The sequence below is a fragment of the Neophocaena asiaeorientalis genome, unplaced genomic scaffold (genome assembly GCF_003031525.2).
Source record: "Neophocaena asiaeorientalis asiaeorientalis breed wild unplaced genomic scaffold, Neophocaena_asiaeorientalis_V1.1 scaffold251, whole genome shotgun sequence".
NCBI classification, from domain to species: domain Eukaryota; kingdom Metazoa; phylum Chordata; class Mammalia; order Artiodactyla; family Phocoenidae; genus Neophocaena; species Neophocaena asiaeorientalis.
The window spans coordinates 8,206,671-8,229,396 of NW_020173377.1; the positions used below are offsets into that span (position 1 = coordinate 8,206,671).

General features: G+C 38.8%; 1 protein-coding gene across 11 annotated transcripts in view; it reads right to left on the reverse strand.

Moving 5' to 3' along the window:
* The window catches only part of FHIT (fragile histidine triad diadenosine triphosphatase), a 1,420,480-nt gene that overhangs the window by 750,299 nt on the left and 647,455 nt on the right, over positions 1–22,726 (reverse strand). For all 11 annotated transcript variants that reach the window (XM_024746516.1, XM_024746512.1, XM_024746515.1 and 8 more), the window contains one exon: positions 16,135–16,255. In XM_024746516.1, coding sequence (XP_024602284.1) covers positions 16,135–16,237 — 103 coding nt within the window. In that variant the 5' untranslated portion in view covers positions 16,238–16,255. The remainder of the gene's footprint in view (positions 1–16,134; positions 16,256–22,726) is intronic.

Consider the following 22,726-nt stretch of genomic DNA (forward strand, 5'->3'; position numbering starts at 1 on the left):
CCCTTGCTGCTTTCAATAATTTTTCTTCGTCTTTAATTTTTGCCAATTTGATTTTTATGGACTTGGGTGGCTATTTCCTTTCACATGCTAGGGAAGTTTTCGACTATAATCTCTCCAAATATTTTCTCGGGTCCTTTCTCTTTCTCTTCTCCTCTGGGACCCCTATAATGCGAATGTTGGTGCATTTAATGTTTTCCCAGAGGTCTCTTAGGCTGTCTTCATTTTTTTTTTCGTTCTTTTGTCTTTATTCTGTTCCACAGCCATGAATTCCACCATTCTGTCTTCCAGGTCACTATCCTGCAATCAAATCCTGCTAGCCTTCAAAGTCTGATTCTCTAGGAATTCCTCCTCCCGTTGTCGGACCCCCAGGTTCGGAAGCCTGACGTGGGGCTCAGAACCTTCACTCCAGTGGGTGGACTTCTGTGGTACAAGTGTTCTCCAGTTTGTGTCACCCACCCAGCAGTTATGGGATTTGATTTTATTGTGATTGCGCCCCTCCTACCATCTCATTGCGGCTTCTACTTTGTCTTTGGATGTGAAGTATCTTTTCTGGTGAGTCCCAGTGTCTTCCTGTCGATGACTGTTCAGCAGTTAGTTGTGATTCTGGTGTTCTCACAAGAGGGAGTGAGAGCACGTCCTTCTAGTCCACCATCTTGGTTCAGGCTCGAATATTTGTCAATTTAAACAGTGCGTAACATTTTAGCATTTAACGTTTTTAGTGATTCTAGTTTAAGAAATTAATCAGGAATGTGACCAAAGGTCCTTCACTAAAATATTCATTACATGTAGGTTGAACAGTAAATAATAAATTATAGTAGATCCATACAGTACACTACAACTCCATCAATAAAACTCCTAGTGTTATTAAAACATCAGAAAATGTCAAAATAGGTTAAAAAGATCAAGTTATAAAATATTTCTCTTTCCTAAAGAGACATTTAAAAATTAAAAAAAAATTAGAAAGAAATCAACTGAAATTTTAGCTGGGGTTATTTCTGGGTAATGAGATTATGGATAGTTTTTACTTTGTGTAATGGGAAGATATTCTTATAATTAGAAAAAATAAATGCAAGAGTTAAAAATCTGTTACACCTAGTATAAACTAGATTGCTTTTACATATAATTTAAACAAAACATTTCTTTAGTCAAGCAATTCATTAGCTGGTTAAAGCATTTGGTATTCTTAATGCAATCTTTTAGTTATAGGTTAACTCATTTTCTCCATTACATTTCAGTAGTTTCAGGACTCTGTGAGTGCTAAGTACCTACTGTGTACTGATTATTGTATCAGGAGGCTGAGATGTGCAAAAACAGAGATGAAGAAAAAAAGAAAGAAAGAAAGAAAAATGAATAGCTTCATTTGAAACAATAAAAAGAGAAGCCTACAGTCCAGAAAGTGAGTCAGTTCTGGCCCAACCCCTTCCAGCATGTGCAGGTCAAGCACTGCAAAACAAAGGCCTATTGTTTATCAGCAAATTGTTAGCAATCTCATGACCTTGAGGATTGCACAGAGATGCTTGACTTACCAAAAAAAAAAAAAAAATTTCCATTAAAATTAGTTCAAAGAGAAGGACACAAAGGTGGTGTGAGAGGGTCATTTTTCAGTGCTGTGTGTGGAGGAGAGAGATGACTACAGTAACTCCCATTACAATTAATCAGACTGGAGCATCTAGACTAATCTAAACCCCCTGAGGATTTAATTTAAAAATCAACCCTGGCAAAGCAACTCTCACCCATGAATGAACCCCACGCTTGTTCACTTACCTACTCTTTCCAGGCACTAAAGACAGTAGAAAAGAATAACTTTTTTTTTTTTAACCACACCTCACAGGAAAAAAAAAAAAAAAAAGCTCACAGAATGTCAAATTCCCATCATTTTTCAGGTTTATTTTAAATCCTGGGTATTATTTTAATGCCATCTTTATCTGAGTAGTTTAAAAGTGGTTCTGGGTTATTCCAGTTGCTATGTGATATTCACAAAGAAACCCAGAAATTTCCTTAATTTGATTTAAGCTTCAGTTTTATGAACTTAGGGCCACAATTAATGGCACCCCTTATCCAATACCAAGCCCTTGATCAGCCTCAAAGTATCAGGATAAAGGACAAAGAAAAATGAATTATTATTATGCCATGGTTCCACAGCCAAATCCATTCATTCTTCTGACTTTCACATCATCTTGATTTAGTCCTCGAAATAGTCCAGGAGGCTAAGGTATCTTTATTTTCAGATGAGGAAACGAAACAAAACAAAACAAAGATGAAATCACTTGACTGGAGTCTCCCAAATGGGACTAATATCCAGTTCTCCAACTCCTTGTCCCAAACTCACTGGTAGTTTCAACAGGTATAAATGGTTCTGCACCCAAAGAGGATAAACAAAACACTAGACCCACTAGCAGTCAGTCTTTCTCCTTCCTGCAAGTTCAACAATGGTGGCGACAGGACAGGGACAGAGACTCACTAATCATCGTTTCCCTGTGGTTTGAGTTCTGTACTGGGTCAGGGAAGGCCTCTGTGAGGAGGTGACGACGCAGGAACTAGAACGGAGAAAATGAGAACTGGGGAGGCATGTGAGAGTCAGAGGGAAGCACATTCATGGTGGAGACAAGCCTGGTGCCAAGGCCCAGTGGGCGGAGTAGCTCGCTGAGGCGGGGGCCAGAAATCCAGGAGGCCAAAGTGAAGACACAAGATTTTATTCTAATTGAAAGCAACCACCACTAACAATTCTTAAAGCAAGGGAATAACTGCTCTAATGTCTATATTAGGAAGACCACGCCAGCTGCTACGTTATTCTACATTGAAGGGCGGGGGAGGGAAGTGGTTGGGAGGTGGTGTAAACAAGGAAGCAGAGAAATGATTGTGCCTGGTCCAGGCACGATTTGGCAGGAGTGGTGCAGATGGCGAGCAGCAGACTCAGGACATCTTTCTGAGGGAGAGCCTCTGTGTGTAGTGTAAGGATGTTTTGAGGATGCTCTCGGTTACAAGTTCTGGCATCATCTCCATGAGGAAAGAGCCACAGAAACTCTAACTGATCCCTGCTGTTGGTCACGTTTCTGCGTTTCCTGAACAATCAGCCTATTTTTACCTGAAGGAGAGCATCTCTCTTTCCTTCTTTAGGTTGGTGCTAGAAAGTTCAGGGCCAATTCTGTGACCCATCTCTAACAACTAAATGGATATTTGGTATCTATTTCATGCACTACCTTCACTTTAGCTCCATCTTACTTACTTTTGTTTGCTTTTATTTTTAAAGCACTTAATCTTACTATACTTTATTAGTCAACTTAAGTCATTTTCTAAACATTCCAGGAAATAAACGAGTAAACAAACCACCTTGGTTATGCCTTGGTTATTGTATAAATAACTATAAGCCTAAAGAAGGTTTTATCAAAGGAATTCATCAGAAAGAGAGATTTATAAATGAGTATACACGTAAGAGAACCTGTATGCGTAGGAAGCCAAGAAGATGGGGCCATAAAAATTGATTGAAGGACCGAAGGAATTGCATACACATCTGCTCTATTCTCCCTGAGGAAGGCAAGATGTTGGCAAATAAAATCTTGGGAAATCAAAGTTCATCAGCTGATGACATACCAAACCCTGTGTTAATTTCTAACATTTAGGCATGTATTAAATATCACCTCAGGCAGAGGGCTGAGCCAAGAAAGGCTGATTTCACTGCCCTGGCTGGAATCTACATGGAAATCTACAAAAACTATGCTGGGGTGGGCAGAGAGAAGGTATATTTTTCATGCTGAAACCAACTGTTAGTTCTCTCTTTCAGAGCAGACCACTTTGGAACAATAAATATTAACTATGCATCCAATTGTGAGTGTGTGCATGTGTGTAAAAATCCAGCCTGACACTCTTTTTTTTTTCTTTTTTTTTTTGCGGTACGCAGGCCTTTCACTGCTGTGGCCTCTCCCGTTGTGGAGCACAGGCTCCGGACGCGCAGGCTCAGCGGCCATGGCTCACGGGCCCAGCCGCTCCGCAGCATGTGGGATCCTCCCGGACCGGGGCAGGAACCCGCGTCCCCTGCACCGGCAGGCGGACTCTCAACCACTGCGCCACCAGGGAAGCCCCAGCCTGACACTCTTAAGAACTGCAGTGATTGCCAGGTGTAAGAATTTATGAAATCACTCTGCTTGCTAAGAACCCTTGTCTTTTTTTTAAGTTTTAAAGCTAAAAAGTCCAGGTAGTCAACCACAGTTACTCACTGAACAAATATTTACTGATTGCCTGTCATGTGCGAGGCACGTGGGAATGCAGTCGTGAGCAAACCAGACAGCAATTCCTGCCCTCATAGAACTCACATTCCAGTCAGTCTGAGACACAAAAAATGAGTTACACACTAAATGAGACTATTAATGCCACAAAGAAAAGAAATGGAATGGGGTACTGAAATCTTAAATAAAGGGGAAGAACATCCTGAGATGATGTTTGCATACAATTAGAATAGAGGTCTGAAGGAGATCAGAAGGCGTGGCATACATGCATCAGGGGAATAGCATTCCAAGGTCACAGAAGAGCTGGTTCAAGGGCCATGAGGGAGGAGTGTGCTTAGAACGTTCAAAGAACAACAAGGACATGGCTGTGGTAGGCACGGAGGGAGTGTCCTGTGGCTGCCATAACAAATTACCACAAACTGGGGGCTTAAAACAACAGAAATTGATTCTCTCTGAGTTTTAGAAGTCAGAAGTCTGAAATCTAAGTGTCAGAAGGGCTACACTCCTTTTGGAGGCTCTTGGAGAGAAAGAATCTGGTCTTTGCCTCTTCCAGCTTCTGGTAGCTGTCAGCACCCCTTGACTTGTGGCCACATCACTCTTGTCTCTGACCCCCGGGTCACATTGCCTCCTCCTCCTTTTTTTTTTTTTTGGTACGCCGGCCTCTCACTGTTGTGGCCTCTCCTGCTGTGGAGCACAGGCTCTGGACGCGGAGGCTCAGCAGCCATGGCTCACGGGCCTAGCTGCTCCACGGCATGTGGGATCCTCCCGGACCGGAGCACGAACCCGCGTCCCCTGCATCGGCAGGCGGACTCTCAACCACTGCGCCACCAAGGAAGCCCTCCTCCTCACTCTTACACGGACACTCGCCATGGGATTTAGAGTCCACCCAGCTAATCCTGAGTGAGCTTCTCATCTCAAAATCCTCAACTTAATTACATCTGCAAAGACCCTTCTCCATGTAACGTAACATTCACAGGTCCCAGGTATTAGGACGTGGACATATCTTTTAGGAAATCACCATTCAACCTCCTACTGCGGTGATGCCAGTAGATGCAATCATCAGTGACAACTTGTGGTGGGGGGGCGGGGACGTATGCAGTTCATGTAGGAACCTTATAGATAATTATGATAACTTTGGCTTGAGTTTGAAGAAACTACGAAGCCATTAAGGGATATAAGCAGAGAAGTGACACGGATTCAACATGCTTAATAGGATCGATCATTCTGGCCACTGTACTGCAGAGAAGTCCAACAGCATTCAACCCTTAAATTGGTCCTTGTTCAGCTCAGGACTGTGCCAAATTTAGATTAGAATTGGAAAAGATGAGAAGAACCTGGCATATAATAGGCCTTCAGAAAATATCCATTAAAAAATGAATGTTCCTTTACCTAACCACCCTGTTTTGAAACAGCACTAATCCCCCCAAAACATATAAACCATCTACTATATTCAAGGTTCCATTGCTAAGAGTGAAAGCAATCAACAAATCACATACTGCTATCTAACACGGCACTGAGTGACAAACCACATTTTTCTTGAGGATTTATGTCATCACTCGGCTTGTATAAAGAGTAATTGAAGAAACTCAGCTCAGTGGGGGCAAAGACATGCCCCAGTTGTGTTCTTTGCTATTGCTCTTCCAGTCATACTAAGTTAAGTCCCTTCCCAGGCCCTTTAACAACATCTTGGGCAGAATCTATAACTTTGCAAGTCACTTTTCATAATTAAAAGCATCTCTAGTTTAACAATCCAACCTCAGATTAAAATTTCAAGTCCTGTCTAACACAGATTTGAGATGCAACCTTGAGTGTTTAGAGCTCTCTACCAACTTCTTCCCTCGCTCCTAAGACTGAGCTACTCTGGTATGAGAGGCACACTTGCCTGTCAGCAGGTGAAAGGCAGTTTTCCCTGGTCCATTTCCAGTTCCATCTGCTGAGAACTTCGGCAAATATGGTGGTCTCTGCATGGTTCGGAATTGATAGACTTGGAGGTATTCAAGTTTCACCTTCAGTCTATCTGCTTCTCAAAACCCATTCACAAAAGGATGGTCATGTCTCCCTTTGTAACTCTGCCAGTGGTTTACGATCCAATCCCCTTTCTGGATAGGCCATGCCTCAGCTGGAACAATATCTACCTGACCAGCCTCGTGGCACCTACCCACTGATATTCACGTTTTTTGGTTTTTTTTAAACAAGAACCAGGGCAGGTACCTGTGCGTTTCCTCCAAGGGCTGTGAAAAACTGGGATGGGGTAGAAAAGTTGCTCCCGTCTTCTTTTCAGGAACATTACTGCTCAGTCTCTTCTTGCCCTGCAAAAAGCCTCTCCCTATCCACTTACCCACTACTCGGAAATAGGTAGATGAGAGGCAAGCACCGCTCTGTATTCCTATGCAATCTCACACTCCGTAGGGCAAATGGGAAGCGCTGCACAGCACCGCTACCTGAGAGCAATGCCTACACGGCCTGCGGGTTCTGCAGCTCAGCCAACATCAAGCCGGGGAACAGGATGCCAGCACCTTCTCGTGGACTCATCCTGCTCGGGGCCAGTAGGGGGTGCCAGAAAGAGGGCAGAGAATACACTCTTGGCATTCCTCTCTCCACTATACTTCCCCTGACCAGTTCTCCCCTTAGAGTTTGGGAACATGGGGATGTGATTCAACATGGTGGGTCTGGTTCTGGTGCTGCCACTTAGTAATGGGAGTGTGGCTCTCTCACATACGCATATCTCACCAGAAAGGAGGTCAACCTTTCTGTTTAGGCCCTAGCTGCTCATATTCAAGGACAATATGAAAAGTCCCACTCAATGTCTCTTTCAACCCGGAATCTCAATTACATGATTGCAGATATAGCTCCATGATTAAAAAGCTTCTAGGAGTCATTTGGTCCCTAAACAGAATAGAAAATACTAACTAGTACTCTAGATATCTACATTAGAAACTAAAGATTTTAATGTGATTTCTGGTGATTTATTTTATCTTGACACATCTTATTTAACAAATTTTAAAGCAATCATCTTTGGTGAATGGAAACGGATCGTGGTTTACTGTTAAAGCATTAGCAGTCAACAGATAATTCTTAGTTCCAACAAATCTTGAACTGGAAATAAATCTTGAAGATGAAAAGATTTCTTGATAACTACAGTCATTTCAAAACCTATTAGAAAAGAGAAAAATTAGAGAGCCAGATGAATTTCACTCCTCCTGGACTCATTTTACCTGGGAGCAAATTAGGCTGCTCGCCAACGTGAGTGTCTGGCGCCACACTCACAGCACAGCGGAGTCAGGCTTAAGCCTCATAGATTTTCAAAGGTCATCAAAGTTAGTCCCAGTCCTAAATGAAAATGATGATTACAGCCAAACAACAAAACCACCAAATTATCAGTGAAAATTATAAATGACAGAGTATAGGTTGACAGCAATATAGCACTGGAAAGTAGGAATAATGGGGACGTTTAAGACTCCAGGGAAAATAACTCCTAACCAATGATACAAAAAGGTTTGCTGCACATGGGACAGTAACCAGAAGTGGCAGAAAGAGCCACAGAATGAGGATCAAGAGTTTTGGGTGAAGTCTTGACTCCCATGAAGTAGGGCCAGCATTGGCCTGACACTCAGCTTTCCCATTCCAAGTGCCCACAGAGAGGACAGGACAAAATAGTGACCCCAACAATGATTGCCCATCATAAAATATTATTTTAATTTACTTAATTTATTTCTATGATATTATTTTCAGTAAAAGATATAAGCAAGTTGAATGTGTATATATACATACTCTTCACCCCAATACACTCACACACGGGAAACAGACCGAGTAAACACTGCCACAGTCTCCTCTTGCTACAGTTAAAGCTTTCCCCTTAACTGGTGTTAGGCAGTTACCATCTCACTGCGAGGAAGCCGGCCGTTTAAAACAAAGAATTTTGCTGTTTTTACTTCCCTGGTGACTCTCCTATTCTGCCAGACTCTATGGTGTGGAAGAACAAATACCAGGCTTGAGCCCTAGGACATAGCGGCAGCTTCCTCCTATCAGTGTCCGTCTCTAAAACCAGGGCTGGCCATTCCCGTTTTTAAAATATTGCAGTAGTTCTGTCCTTACTGCCTCCTGAGGGCCACTCACACCTCTCTGTCTCCTCCCCTGGGACTCTCCAGATCTCCCCACAAGGGAGAAATTAAGAGGATGATTTCTGGCGGAGCGGAGAACTTCCAGGAACTACACTCACATTGGTCAGCGCCACGTGCCATACTAATTGTTGCATATAAAAATAACTCCTCTACCTAAGACATATCCAGCCAATCCTAACTCCCAACTGTGCGTCCATCTAAGCCAAACCAAGACTCTTGAGGCATATTTAAAGCCTAGAACAGAAATCTCCGGGAAATAATTTAGATTGCGAAACTAGTTCAGATATCTAGTATTGTAGAGGGTTCTTAGGATAAGGCCAATTTGTGCCCAAGAGCTATTTGCAAATTTATAGTTATTTTTTCAGTCAGTTAGTTTGAGAAAGGAAATGGGAGCTAAGTACATAAATTAGATCATTAATTTGCAATAAATATAAATTATGCTAATTCTAAGAATTGAACATAAATTATGTATATATAATATATAAGGAATACACGTAAGGCTCTATTAGCAAAAGAAAGGCATCTTGACTTATTGTGTTGTAGAAAACCCATGTATATTCATTCAATAGATTTTAAGTTTTGATATGTGCATGAAAATATAGGATAAACATGAACTGCCTACTGATGTTCTAACAAATCTATATTCATTCCAAATGGAAATTAGGATATACTTTGCATTATTTGAGTTAATTACATGACATTTCTTATGAATAATGATGTGTTATTGCATTCATTACTTCTAATTATGTTCCGTTACAAGTGCAAGGCTGGCAATACCACAACCAGCCTTTGCCTATTCCTCACAATCTGATGGCTTGCATGGAAAGCAGGTCAAAAATATGCCCAGAATATAATGAAAAGAGTTCAGATATTGTTAACCGTGACAGTTTAAAATTACCTGAGGAAAGTTTCACGTAGAAATAAATAGAAATGGGGAATGGCTTTCCATGTTACAGGATACTCATTTTTGCAATTAATATGAGAACTATTCAAAGTGTTATTTTAATACATATAATTATCACCCTACCATTTGCTAGAGCTGGAGAGAGAGCATCCCAAATGTGGTCCTTCACCCCCGCCTAACTCACACACACACTAGCAGAATTATATTCTGTAAGAGATTGGCAGATGGTAAAGATATCTTTTTCTGGTTGTAAAAGTGATTCTGTAGGCTCTGTGTGATTCTAAGAGAATACAGGAAACCTCCTAAAAGCTCTCATTAAAAAGCCAGCTGGACTTTCCTCCTCAAATGCATAACCATGGTCAGGCCAGCTCATCTCACCCCAGTCACAGCTGGGCCTGAAGCTAGGAGGTAAATCCTATAATGGAGAAGCAGTCAAGGTCAAAGGGAAACAGTCACAACTAAGTAATTAAGCACAGGGGCCAAGTGAACCACAAGACCACCACTAGCCAGTATCCTCACCAACCGACAGGCTACAAGGAGCCAGGGAGAGATGGTAGACAACAGGAAGGGGCCTGGCTGAGGTCTAGAGACCAATATGTACATGCCTCAGGCACACTGTTTCATGGGTGAGTCACCTTTATTTGAAGGGGCCAGGGCAAAATGTATAAAATCCATACATTTTTCTCCATCCAATTTCAAATGTTCCTCACACACACACAAAGCATCTATTAATCCCTTCGTGTCAGGTGCCGACAATCCATCAGTCTGTCTATAATAAAGATGCCAGTCTCAGCTCCAAGAATGAAAAAGAAACTTGGGAGAGGAAGAGCCTTGGCAAGGAGGGCCCCTCTTTCTCCTCTGCTACCCATGACAGTTACTGCCCACTGACCCTGCATGCAGCCTCAGAATCCTACTCAACACTGTGAGCTCACTACCAACTGAAGAGATGGCATTTGAGATAAAACAGATTGCTCTCTGCAGTAATTCCTCAGATGACAGGTCGAGATAGATGACAGTCACACAAGGTTTGCCTTGCAATGGGGGTTGGCAGGATCCTCTGTGGCAGGTTCTGGACACTGAAAAAAGATGTCAGTCAATTTAGTGAATGATGAAAGCATCCAAGAGCTTCCTGTGTTCCTCCTGACCAATGCCATCAAAAACTGGTTCTAGCTGGAAGCAACGTACTCTAATAACCCAAAGGTAGGTGCACATTTATATGGAAACCTTTCCCGTAGAAACAGCATAAGGACACTCTGAATAATCACTGCTACATGCAGATATTTTGAACACAAAAATCTGCCAAAGAAAATCAAGAAAAATATGACCACAGGAAAACCAACTTTCCCCATTAGAGCACAGGACAAAGGACGCACGATCGGCTTTGACTATCTCTCCAACGTATTTTAAGCTAGCTAATATACAATAGGCTTACACAGGGTAAAAAAAAAAAAAAAAAAAAAAAAAGACATGCAAAGGCACATGCTTAGGGACATTTTAAGAGCAAAAAATCTATCTTTAGTAATAAAGATTAAAATAGTGCTTGCAGTCACTTTATTTGTACAGGGAGGTTTAAAAAGCTCTTTTGAGAAATGAAAGATCATCAGATCGCTAATAACTGCAGTTTCCTGAACAATTAAAGAAATTCACAAGATTACAATCTACTCAGGAAATGACAAATATTTCTGATTTTTATGGAAGGACTAAAAGGGCACTTTTATCTATAGCATCTACTCCATAAGAAGCACTGTTATGTAATGAAGCTATTTTTATCATCTGTTCCTTTATTTCAAGAGTATTCAATATGGCAATGGTCTGAAAACAGAGAAAATTTAACACTGCTTGGGAAACCAAGGTAAAATTTTGTGTTAAAAGGCATTTGCCAGATTTTTCTTTTTTACCTATTGAAGTTGGACCTTAGAACACAATTTCCCTTGTACCAAACTTTTGTTTCTAATATGTCAGCAGAAATGTCCTTTAAGTTATGTCGTCTAATTCTTCACAAATGCACTTTGTAAGGCTGTCCTCAATGCATTATCCTAACGTGGCTTGGCCCAGATAACATTCTGTGTGCGACGCTCCCGCTTGGAAAAATCTGCTCTTTTTAACAACTGATTCAATAAACAGTTGACAAATGATTTGTATAATATAGTATGGCCAGCAAGCAAGGTCTGTCTCTGTCATTACACAACACATTCGACCCATCTGCAAACGTGGCCGTGTTCCCCTTACATTAGAGCTCCATATGCCATTCTGAATAGCAATCTGAAGATCAATACACTGTCTGCTGAAAACAACAGGACATAACAAATGAATAATTTTATTTATAATAAAAGCTCCAGTCCCCAAATGGATTCCACTAATGTTCAAATTCATTTTTCATGCTGAACTCAAGAAGAGAGGTAGACACAGCCCGATGCAAGGGGAGGGGAGTGAAGTATTAACTATATTGGCTCAAATTTTTTCAAGCCACAAACAATAGCTGGGCTGCACCAAGGTACATGAATAAAACGTTCGCCGCCGAATTCTGAAGATGCAATCTCCAAAATGCTTCTGTTCTCTCACCAAGACTCGCTGAAAAGCATTTTCCAGTTACAAGAAATTAATGGATTAAAGACATTCTGACATATGCTTCCACGGTGTTATACCACAGAAGCCAAAGCCTATTCAATAGGCTTTAAACACTGTTTGCAATGAGCAGGAGTGTTTGCTTTAGGTGGGGATAAGGAGGGGTTGTGGCTCTTTTGAGAATGAAGCAAATAGTCTTGCTTCAAAAACATATCTGCAGTCCCTGATCTTACAGTTTTTTTTCCTCCTCAGAAAGGTATAAAAAAGTCAGTGAGCAAAGTCAAAAGAAAAAAAGGGTAGAAGAGGGGGGAGCAAAATGTTAGAGAGAACACAAGTTCAAAGATGACATTTACAAGTCTCTCTTGAATGGCACACTCCCCAAAGGCCACCTGAATACTCTTGTTAAAAAGAGATCATCAGAAATACAAAATACAATTTTCCGGTTCACATAAGATAGCAATATACTGCCCTTAAAATACAGGCTTGTCCATTGGCCAATTAACACGCAAAAAAAGAAAAAAAATGGAAAAGAATCTTTTCCCATTCACTGCCTTTAGACTTAACTCAGCACACTCATAACAGAAAAGTAAACAGGATTGTAACTGACAGAGCATGTAGGGAAAGTTGCGAAAATACAGCTTGAATAAGATACTAAAAAATCTGGAATCAAATGGTGACAAGACAGGGCTTTGTGCATGGGAAGACTGAAAAAGCAGGATTTCAGTCTTAACTGAAACTATCCACATGCTCCTCGTGTTTACAGATTCACTTTAAATTCAGTCAACATAATACTTTTGGGTACTAAGAAAACGAGAACGTGCAAAGAGTAGGTTTTGCCCCCACCCCTTCTCAGGAACTAATGATTCAGTGCAGAGACAGACAGGAATGAACACATTTCTGGTCTGATGCAGACTGGGATCAGTGTTTGGCATGATGCCTGGAACAGAGTAGCTCAGTAATAAACTGTTGAATGAATCAACATGACAATAAGGAACCAAGTGTCACACAAAGGATGGAATATTTTTTTCCTAAGAGGGCAGAACAGGTATCGATGCACTTTAGCTGAAATGAAAAGGATGGGAAGGATCTCAAGGTGAAGAGAGAGGCAGGGTAAAGGATGGGGAAAAAAACAAGTAAAGGGAAATACAACGCTTGTTTAAGGAAATAGTTGGAAAGTGGGGAGGCTGAGTCAAGATAATGAAAATCTTTTAAAAGGATGCTAAGGAATTTGGACTTTATCCTCAAATAAAAGGGGATTCATTATATTCATCAGTGGTTTGGAACTTATTATATTGGACTTATTATTGGAACCATTATATCCATCAGTGGAACAGGAGAGTGGTAGCGTCGGAGCTGTGGTTTAGAGTGAGGTGTAGGCTGGGCTGGGGAAGTCCAGGGGTAGAGATGGTACAAGAAGCTAGATGACCTAGAAGACCCACAGCACGGGGCTTACCTAGGGCAGGTAGGGTAGAGCACTCGGGGATTAACGCCCACTGCAGCCATCTCCCCATTTATTTTATGAAGCATTAGTGGGCAGAGCCATCCACAGCTTTAATTCCCAAATCTCGGGACAAAAGAATATCACTTTCTGCAAGCGAATGAGTAACTTATTAAGATTCTTCTCACAGGTGTCACCTAACAGAGTACCAAGGTAAAGTAAAATATAAAGCTTCAGAATCATCATATAAAAAGGATTGCCTGAATCCATTATCCACTGGCCCTGAAACCACTTTTTAAAAATTTATTTTATTTTTTATACAGCAGGTTCTTATTAGTTATCTATTTTATACATATTAGTGTATATATGTCAATCCCAATCTCCCAGTTCATCCCACCACCCCGCCCCCTGCTTTCCCACCTTGGTGTCCATACGTTTGTTCTCTACATCTGTGTCTCTATTTCTGCCTTGTAAACCGGTTCATCTGTACTGTTTTTCTAGATTCCACATATACGCATTAATATATGGTATTTGTTTTTCTCTTTCTGATGTACTTCACGCTGTATGACAGTCTCTAGGTCCATCCACATCTCTACAAATGACCCAGTTTCATTCCTTCTTATGGCTAATATTCCATTGTATATAGGTACCACATCTTTATCCACTCATCTGTCGATGGGCATTTAGGTTGCTTCCATGACTTGGCTATTGTAAATAGTGCTGCAATGAATATTCGGGTGCATGTGTCTATTTGAATTACAGTTTGTCTGGGTATATGCCCAGGAGTGGGATTGCTGGGTCATGCCCTGAAACCACTTTAAACACTGTAGATGTAAAACAGCTTTACAGAGTATACTGGTTACAAAAAAGTTCCAGTTCTCACTGCTCTCATCCCCAGAAAGGGCCGGGTCCTTCTTGCTACCTTCCAAACACACTGAGGTTTGTTAATTTTAATACAATGTCCCCCTTGTCTTTGACATTTACTCAAGAGATGGTGACTGACCAGGACTCATTCCCAAAATGACAATCCCAGTGCTGTCTGAAACAAAACTAGTCATTATTCACTAACTGTTCACTATGAACATTTTCCTTGAAGTAGACACCTCAACTTTACTTGAGTTCAAACACATACATGACACGTCTATGCATCACACTTTCAGAGTTGGTTAAAAAGACCGTGAAAAATCAAGTTCTTACTATCAAGAAACAAGTTAAAAAATCACAAAGCAACGTTCATTCCATTATTAACCATTTTTGTAAAAGTGCAACTCTGCAACTTCATATTCTTTCAGTCCAAGGCATTAAGATTTGTTCATCTCAATTCACATTTTCATCCCAAGTTCCCTCAGTTCTCTGACAAAAGTCAATTAAAAATGGCACCCAACGAGAGATGGCATTTAAACAATATTCTTTCAACACTGGAATTCTCAGACATTTTGCTTAAAAAAATATTCCTCAAAGGAAAAAGGCAACCACAAACTTGCAACAATATCAAATGAGAAAATAAAATTATTCTGTTATTTCAAGAACTTCAAAGTCTTTTAGAAAAACTCAATATAAAATTGGTATACAACTTAAAAATTGTTGTTTTTTTATCCTTCTAAATCATTCTAGTTTTTTTACTTCAATAAACAGAAGAATGTAATTTTCTAATCTTGTATACTTATAATTTTAAATATTTTTATAAACTTAAGTATTATCAAGAAAAATGTATATATTATTTACTAGTTTATTGCTATCATCATTAGTTTTGTAGATTTACAAAATTTAGGTTAAAATTTCCATTCAAGGAATTTGGGAGTCTACCACAGAAATCACAGTTACCTTTTGGTGCATGTTTTGTTAGCTGTATTTTTTTCAGTGTACAATAGTTACATGGCCAAGAAAGAAGATTATTCATAAAGTTTTCAAGCATTTTGAAAAATCCCATTGGAAAAAATATAACTTACACTGGAAAAAATTTTGACACATTTGTAGATTCAGAATAACTGAGAAATCTGTTTCAAAGTAGAATCATGCCTCAATGTGGACATGATCATTATCTTCGAATATGAAATTTTATACTTTGTTGCCCTCTGCATAGTAAATTAAATTAGGGGGGAAAGAGAAAAAAAAAATTCTGAGGAGCCAATACAAATGTCATATGCATACAGTCATGAGGGATAATTTCAGTAACATAAAAATAACTCTCCAGAGCATTTCACCAAATCCTGCTTCTCCCACTGCAAAGAATGAAGCTTCTACTGAAACTGATGGTCAGATGGAAATAAACTACACTACCACCAATGACACTGGGCAATGATCTAGAAGCTGGGATGTTTTCCAAGAGAAAATGCCATCTCAGACCCTAACATGAAAAAAATATTTTGTAGGTATACTTATGTGTTTGAATTTAATTAAAATTCATAGCTTGAATGATCTCCAAGAGGTAAACAAACCAAGTCAGTCTCAAATCTTCATATAATCTTCACATAACCTTACTTCCACATCACAAGAGGGCCACCCAATCTCTATCTTACTATTAAAATTCCCAACTGATAACTGAAAACAAAGTGCTCAGGATAGTCATTGGATCCGTTTTAGAAGCACCTATTTATTTACACAGCTACGATAGTGAAAAGGTCAAGCAAAAAATCACCTCCAAAGCCACGGTTGCTAAGTAACTCTTTTCAGAAGTTCTGCAACAGTGATCAAGCATATTACTGGTGCCACCAACTGGATTCAGAATAAATGTGAATAACATCTTACCTGGTTTCTCCAAAGCGGGAGCGGGGAGGATCCTTGCTTAGCTTTTCGGACAGATCCTCGAGGTCAATCCTGTATTTATGTGGTCTGTTAGAATCAGAGGCTTTCTAATTTTTCTCTCTTTAAAAAAAAGGATACGTCCAGGTACCACAGGTTTCCTGTTCACCAGGGCGAAGGACAGTTCTGTTTTGAGAAACACCACAGAGGGCTTGATGAGATGTTGGCCGAATCTGAATGACATTTCCTCACGGTTTGAATTCTGGAAGAGAAGATGATGCAGAAAATGGACATTTATAAAATTCAGTTGAGAAACTCAGATCATATACCACTTTAAAGAAAACAAAGTCCATTACTACAGATTCTTAGTTGTAAAGAAGACATCATTAAAGCTGTTCCCCATTTAATGTCCACTAAGATGTATTCTGGGTAAGTCCTCCTAAAATATTCCACTCTCTCTATGCTGGTTGGATTTACAGTTTTCAAGCAAAAACTTGTATGTGTCTTCTTAAACCCCTCTGCACTTCGGGGAGCCACCTTAACCCAAATCCACTAGGTCCAATCTGTCAGGTACTGTTTTTAACCATCTGTTCCATCATCTTCGCTAAGCTGAACATTTTTATGGTTAAGCATTGACTATAAACCTTCTCATTCTTAAATAGGTACCTGTGGGGACTCCCTTTTCTCAAATGGTTTTATCTTTGTTTATACAAAAGCAATTTAGAAAAAGTATAAACACTGTTTGACCTTGTGTATAATTACAAAAGCATGTGCGGTACTCCCAGAGAACTACAGTAAAATTTCAAAACTTAAAGCGAAAAAAATTGAGGAAAAAGAAGGGACAAAATAGAGTTCAAGATGAAAACAATTCCTGGTTGATGCAGACGTATTACGCAGCAAGGTATGTGAAATGTTGCATATCCTCTTTTCTGGAGAAAGCCATGGGTTGGGGTAGTGGGGAGAGGACAGGGGAAAGCAAGATTTGACACTTGGCGTCTAGGGTACCAAGGAATGATTTTCCATCAGTCAGTGCCTATACATGACACAGTTACTTTCTGAATGACTAAAACGCACCTTCCTTGGGAAATCACTTCATTTTTCTAATTCAGGAACCATCCTACTACAAAACTGATGAAAATTGAACCCCTCATGGGAAAATAGGAATAAGACTACAAAAAGAATGACATCAGAAAATGGAGAACCATTTTATAAAGCATACCAATAAATGTGCAATTGTTTAATGATGCTAATATTCTCAATGACCCAAAAGATAGAGGGTTATGCAAAATTCATCTACTTTAGAAGCACTCAAATAGCCGGAACTTAACACATTTCAGGTACAAAGGAATAATATGGAAGTTTTGCCTCAGTGACACAAATACTGGTTTCTAGAACAATTACAACCATCTCACAAAAAGAAAGGTCAGTAAGGACGTTGAAAATCATCTAACCCAGTGGTTTTCAAGGTGTGTTCCCTGGAGCAGTAGCATCAACATCACCTGGGGAAATCAGAAAGGCAAATTCTTGAGTCCTACTCCAAACCTATCAAACCAGAAACTCTGGGAGAAGGGCCCAGAAATCTATGCTTTAATCTGCCTGGATGATTCAGAACCACTGATCAAACCCAACTATTCTCCCAATCCTTTCCTGCAGAATCTTTGCCTGGTAGCTTGTTAGCCCATGCTTGAACATACTCAGTGACAGGACATTCACTATCCATTCCTTCCAAGATTATCAGCTCCAGCAGTTATATGGTTGCCCTCCATACTAAGTCCATCTTTTTGTGATGGATTTATGCCTTGAGGGTTATATGAAACAAGTATCATGCAAGTGAAAGTGCTTTAGATATCTGAAGTTAACCTTTATTTATTCCCTCCAGTTTTTCTAGAATAAACATGCAATTCATTTCAATCATCCTACAAACAGCATTGATTCAAGTGCCCTAAAGCTATCTGTGTTTTGTTTTTTGTTTTTTTGTTTTTTGCCTGCCCAGCATCCATTTTCTGTAGTTTTGGCCATACCATCCTAATTTTTCTGTGGGTAATACCTCACCATATTCCATATGTTGGGCCACTCCTACTGCCTGGTTCTAGGGATGGGAAAGTGACCCAGGCATCAGTAGTCTTTTGTCACATGAGTGATTCAGGAGTGGACACAGGACAAAAAAACCAGCCAATCAAAGGAAGGATATCCATGAAAGGATTACTGCTGATACTATGGGGAAAGGGCTTTCTTTCTTCTAAGATGCCAAACTGGTAGGACATGAACCTGGAAGAGCTAGAGGGTACACCAACAAGAGGCTGTCTGATATTAGAGCCAACATGGAGGCTAGGAAAGCCAAGATACACAGAGACCCATACCTGACAACACTGTTTGAGCACCTGGATCTAACAGTGCTGGAAGGATTATACGTCCCTGAAGTTTGTTTCCTTTAACGGATAATTGTACAGAGTTGACTTAAGCATAGGCTCTAGCTGATGAGCTACTATTATGAATCCATGAAAGACTCTCTTCTAGATTTCATTTTTCTTATCATTTTCATTTCTTCCTCTATGCGCTCGTTCCTTCCTCTCCCATGACAGGGCTTCATTTTTTAAAAATATAATTAATGTATTTATAAGCTTCACGGCAGTTTTATAAATATTTTATACATCAAACATATATAGGGCTCTTGTACGTACTTTTTAAATTTGTACAGAAGTTGTATCGTGCTTTAAAACTCATTCTGCCTTTTTCTCTCAACACTGTTTTACAGACTCATTCATGTTGTTATAAACAGATGTAATTTACTCTTTCTCACTGCTCATTCTCTCACTGCATTCCACTGTCATTTTTCTTGTCCATTCTTTTAGTACTGAAGAACTAGCTTTCTCCAGTCTTTCACCACAAATAACACTAATGACCATACTTACATGTATTTCCCTGGGTGTCTAAGCTACAGTCCTATTATTGGGTTTTAGCTTAGGTATTGATACATACTTAGATTTTTAAAAATATGCACCATTTTGCAATCTTTGAAGCAATATATGCAGATTTCTATTTTCCCACATCTTTGCCAACACTTGGCAGTATCTGATTTCCAAGGTTTATTGATAGGCAAAAGGCATCTTTTATTTTTAATTAGCTTGTCTCCAATGTGATATGTGTATGTGCACGTTTTCCTATGAATCGCCAATTCGTACTTTGCCCTCTTTTGTATTGGTTTCTTCCCTCCTATTTTTGGATTTTTCTGGAGTCCCTTATATATTTAAATATTGATCTTGGTCTATTAAACATGACAGTTGTATTTTCACCATTTGTTAGTTTTTCTATCGTACACTCCATTGGACAAAAAGCATTCACCTTGATGTATTCAATTTTTTTAATGGTTTGTTCTCTGTGAATATTGTGAAACAAACACTTCTCTACCATAAGGTTACAAAAATGTATTCTTGGGCTTCCCTGGTGGTGCAGTGGTTGAGAGTCCACCTGCCAATGCAGGGGGCGCGGGTTTGTGCCCCGGTTCGGAAATTTTCATCTATCAGCTTTATAAATATTTTCATTCTTAACAGGTATTTAATCTACTTGGAGCTTTGTTTATGGTATGAAGAACAGAAATGGTTTCATTTTTCTCCTTTTGTGAGCCAAATTTCCTAGCACCAATTGCTGGGAATGATAACACTGAGTTCCCATATGTACACAGGGGTGAATGATAACACTGAGTTTCCCATATGTACACAGGGGTGAGTCTGGACTTTATTATATTCTGTTTCTGTGCTAGATGCTGGAGAACAAGGGGAGACAATTTTTTTTCTCTAAAGGGTCAGATTCAGTCTGTTGTAACTACTCAACCCTATCATGGAAGTATGAAAGCAACCATAGACAATAAATAAAGGAATGGATGTGGCTGTGTCCCAATAAAACTTTATTTGTAAGAAGAGGCAGCAGCCTGGATTTGGTTTGTGGACTGTAGTTTGCCATCTCCTGCTGTATAATGTTCAAGCTTTGTAAAGAGAAGGTGCTTCTTTATTTATTCTCTCAAATAAATTTTAGATTCAACTACACCCCTTCAAAACGACTCTTGCTCAGGCATTGATTAGAATTGCACTGAATTTAAATTTTAATGGGCTAAATATGACATTTTCACAATATTCAACCAATCCATTTATAAATGCTACATTTATGCTCTATAATACTAAAATAACTCTTGTAATAGGGTTTTAAACTTCCCTTATGTGTTTTATGAATTCTTTCTTAGATTTATTCCTAGATAGCTTTTAGTTTATGTCAGTATTGTAAATGGTATCCTATCATCATCATAGTTTATAACTGGTTACTCCCAATACAGACAAAAGCTATTGATTTTTTTATGTTGTTCTTATAAGCTGGCAACCTAGCTGAACTCTTTTTTGCTGTTAATAGTTTCAGCTGATTCTCTTTGGTTTTCTATATAAATGATTTTACTTAGAAATAATAATTATATATTTCATTTCACTTATTCTACTTGTATTTGTCTTACTGCATTGGTCAGGTATCTGGTAATACGTTGGTAAGTAGAAGCAACACAGGCATTCTTGTCTTGCTCCCAATCTTAACAGGAATGAGTTTCAAGTTTTGTTTTCTCCATTAAAAATGACATCTGCAATAGGTTTTTAGGAGAAAGCCTTTAAAAAGCTAAAAAATTCCCTATTTCAAGTTTGCTCAAAAGAGTTGATTTCATCTGGAAAAAAAAAAACTTAACTTTATTAAATGCTTTTTCTTTATCATTGATCACCCAAACTCTCATTCTTTGCCATTAATGTGGTAAATTACAGTGAAAGATTTTTTTAAACAGTGAAACTTTCTTTCACTTTTATGATTAATTCAACTTAGTCACAATGTACTATTTTTTAACAGCTTGCTAAATTTGAATTCTTTGTGTTTTTCAATGTCATGAGTCAAGTTGGCCAATATTTTTTACCTGTTTTTTTGTTTTCAAAATTAAACTTAATGGCTTGGCTTCTTTCTTTGTTCTATAAGAATTTTTACGAACAGGATTTTCTGTTCCTTGAGAATTAAACAGAACTTGCTTGTCAAACTGTCTGGGCCTCTTTTTATATTTCAGGGATGTGTAGTTTTGATTATCATTACAATTTATTTAATGGTTGTTAAGTGTTTTCTTGCATTAATTTTTTAGCTATATATCCTTTTCGGTTGTGTTCATCTGTATTGGTAAAAATTTATATATTTTTAACAGATTATTATATCTAGCCTATGAAATTTTTCAAAGGACCATTTTTTGGTTCTTTGTTTTTATTAATTTCCTCTATTTTGTTCCTTATTTTCTGTGTTTATATTTGTGTCCCCCCTTTTTTTTTTCCTTCCTTATTTCTTAAGATTTACCATGTTGCAGTTTTTCTAATTACTTGAGTCAAACATTGAGCTTCTGGAGTTGCAGACTTTCTAGTTCTCTCTTCTGTAACAAAAGCTATATATTGCCATCAAAGTACTTCATTAGCTAGCTCTCTCAAATTGTGAACTATTGTGCTTTTATTATCACTCAGCTTTAAAATTGTGCTATTCTTGCTATCATTTCCTATTTAACCCGAGGGTTATTTCATAGTATGTCTTTTCATTTCCAACGTATGGCATGCATTTGCTATCTTTCTATTAATAATGAGTGATTTTAAAGCACTATAGTTAGAGAATAGAACCTCGACAGTGTTGATTTTTTAGAATTTGAGGCTTCCTTCCTGGTGCATTAAAAGTTGAAGCATGTGCCTAATCCACATGCCCTACAAAATAAAATATATGCTGCATTTGTTGACTAAGCAGTTCCACATGCGTGGTAGAGCAAATTCACTGTTTGTTATCCAAATCTTCCTCTGCTTACTTTTTGTCTTAATTGTTTCATCAGTTTCTGAAAACACTGCGTTAGAGTTCTAACTGCAATTGCTTAATCAACGTCAAATGCCAGAAATTACTGCTTACTATATTATGCCACGTGCGTAAGTCCCTGCTTATTTTATTCCCTTGATCTATTGTTCCTTTTTCATTTTGTATTTTACAACAGTAAATTTTTCCATCCCCTTATCTTCAATCTGTGTCCTTTTAAATATTTTTTATAAACATTAAAGCATTTAGCTTTCTATCCATTGGACAATCTGTCTTGATTAGTTTAACCTCCATACTATTTCATCTCTTTGTTCCACTTTTTTCTCCTTCCTACCTTCCAGGTAGATCAAGTTTTTTCCTACTGCACAAAAATAAAACATTCTATTCTGTTTCAGTAGTGGTTATTATCTTATTACAATCCATACTAACGCTCAATTTCCCTGTCAATATCTAAAAGTAGATCCATATCTCTGTCCTTAGCATATACTTACCACCTTGGATCTCTCAGATCTCATCCTCCACCTTCCCCTTGTCCAATTTCTGATCTTTTAAAATAATATAGTGTTATAATTTCAAATAGTTATTGATATGCTGGTTTTGTTTTTTGGCTGCTGCTCACTCCAGTGATATTTTTCATTTATCTTATTTTCAAAGGTCCACAGACATCCCCTTACACCAGGCAGCAATGGGCTCTGGACTACTTCCCCTTATGAATTTTAGCTCCCTCTTTGGTTTTTGCCTCCCACCCCGCACCTTTTTTCCAAAGCTCAACTATGCCTTTGAGTGAATATTTGTATATTTTATATAGCATTTCAAAATTTTTTTTAGTGGACAATTCTCCAATTATCTACCCTATAATATTCCTAGAAACTAAAGTTGT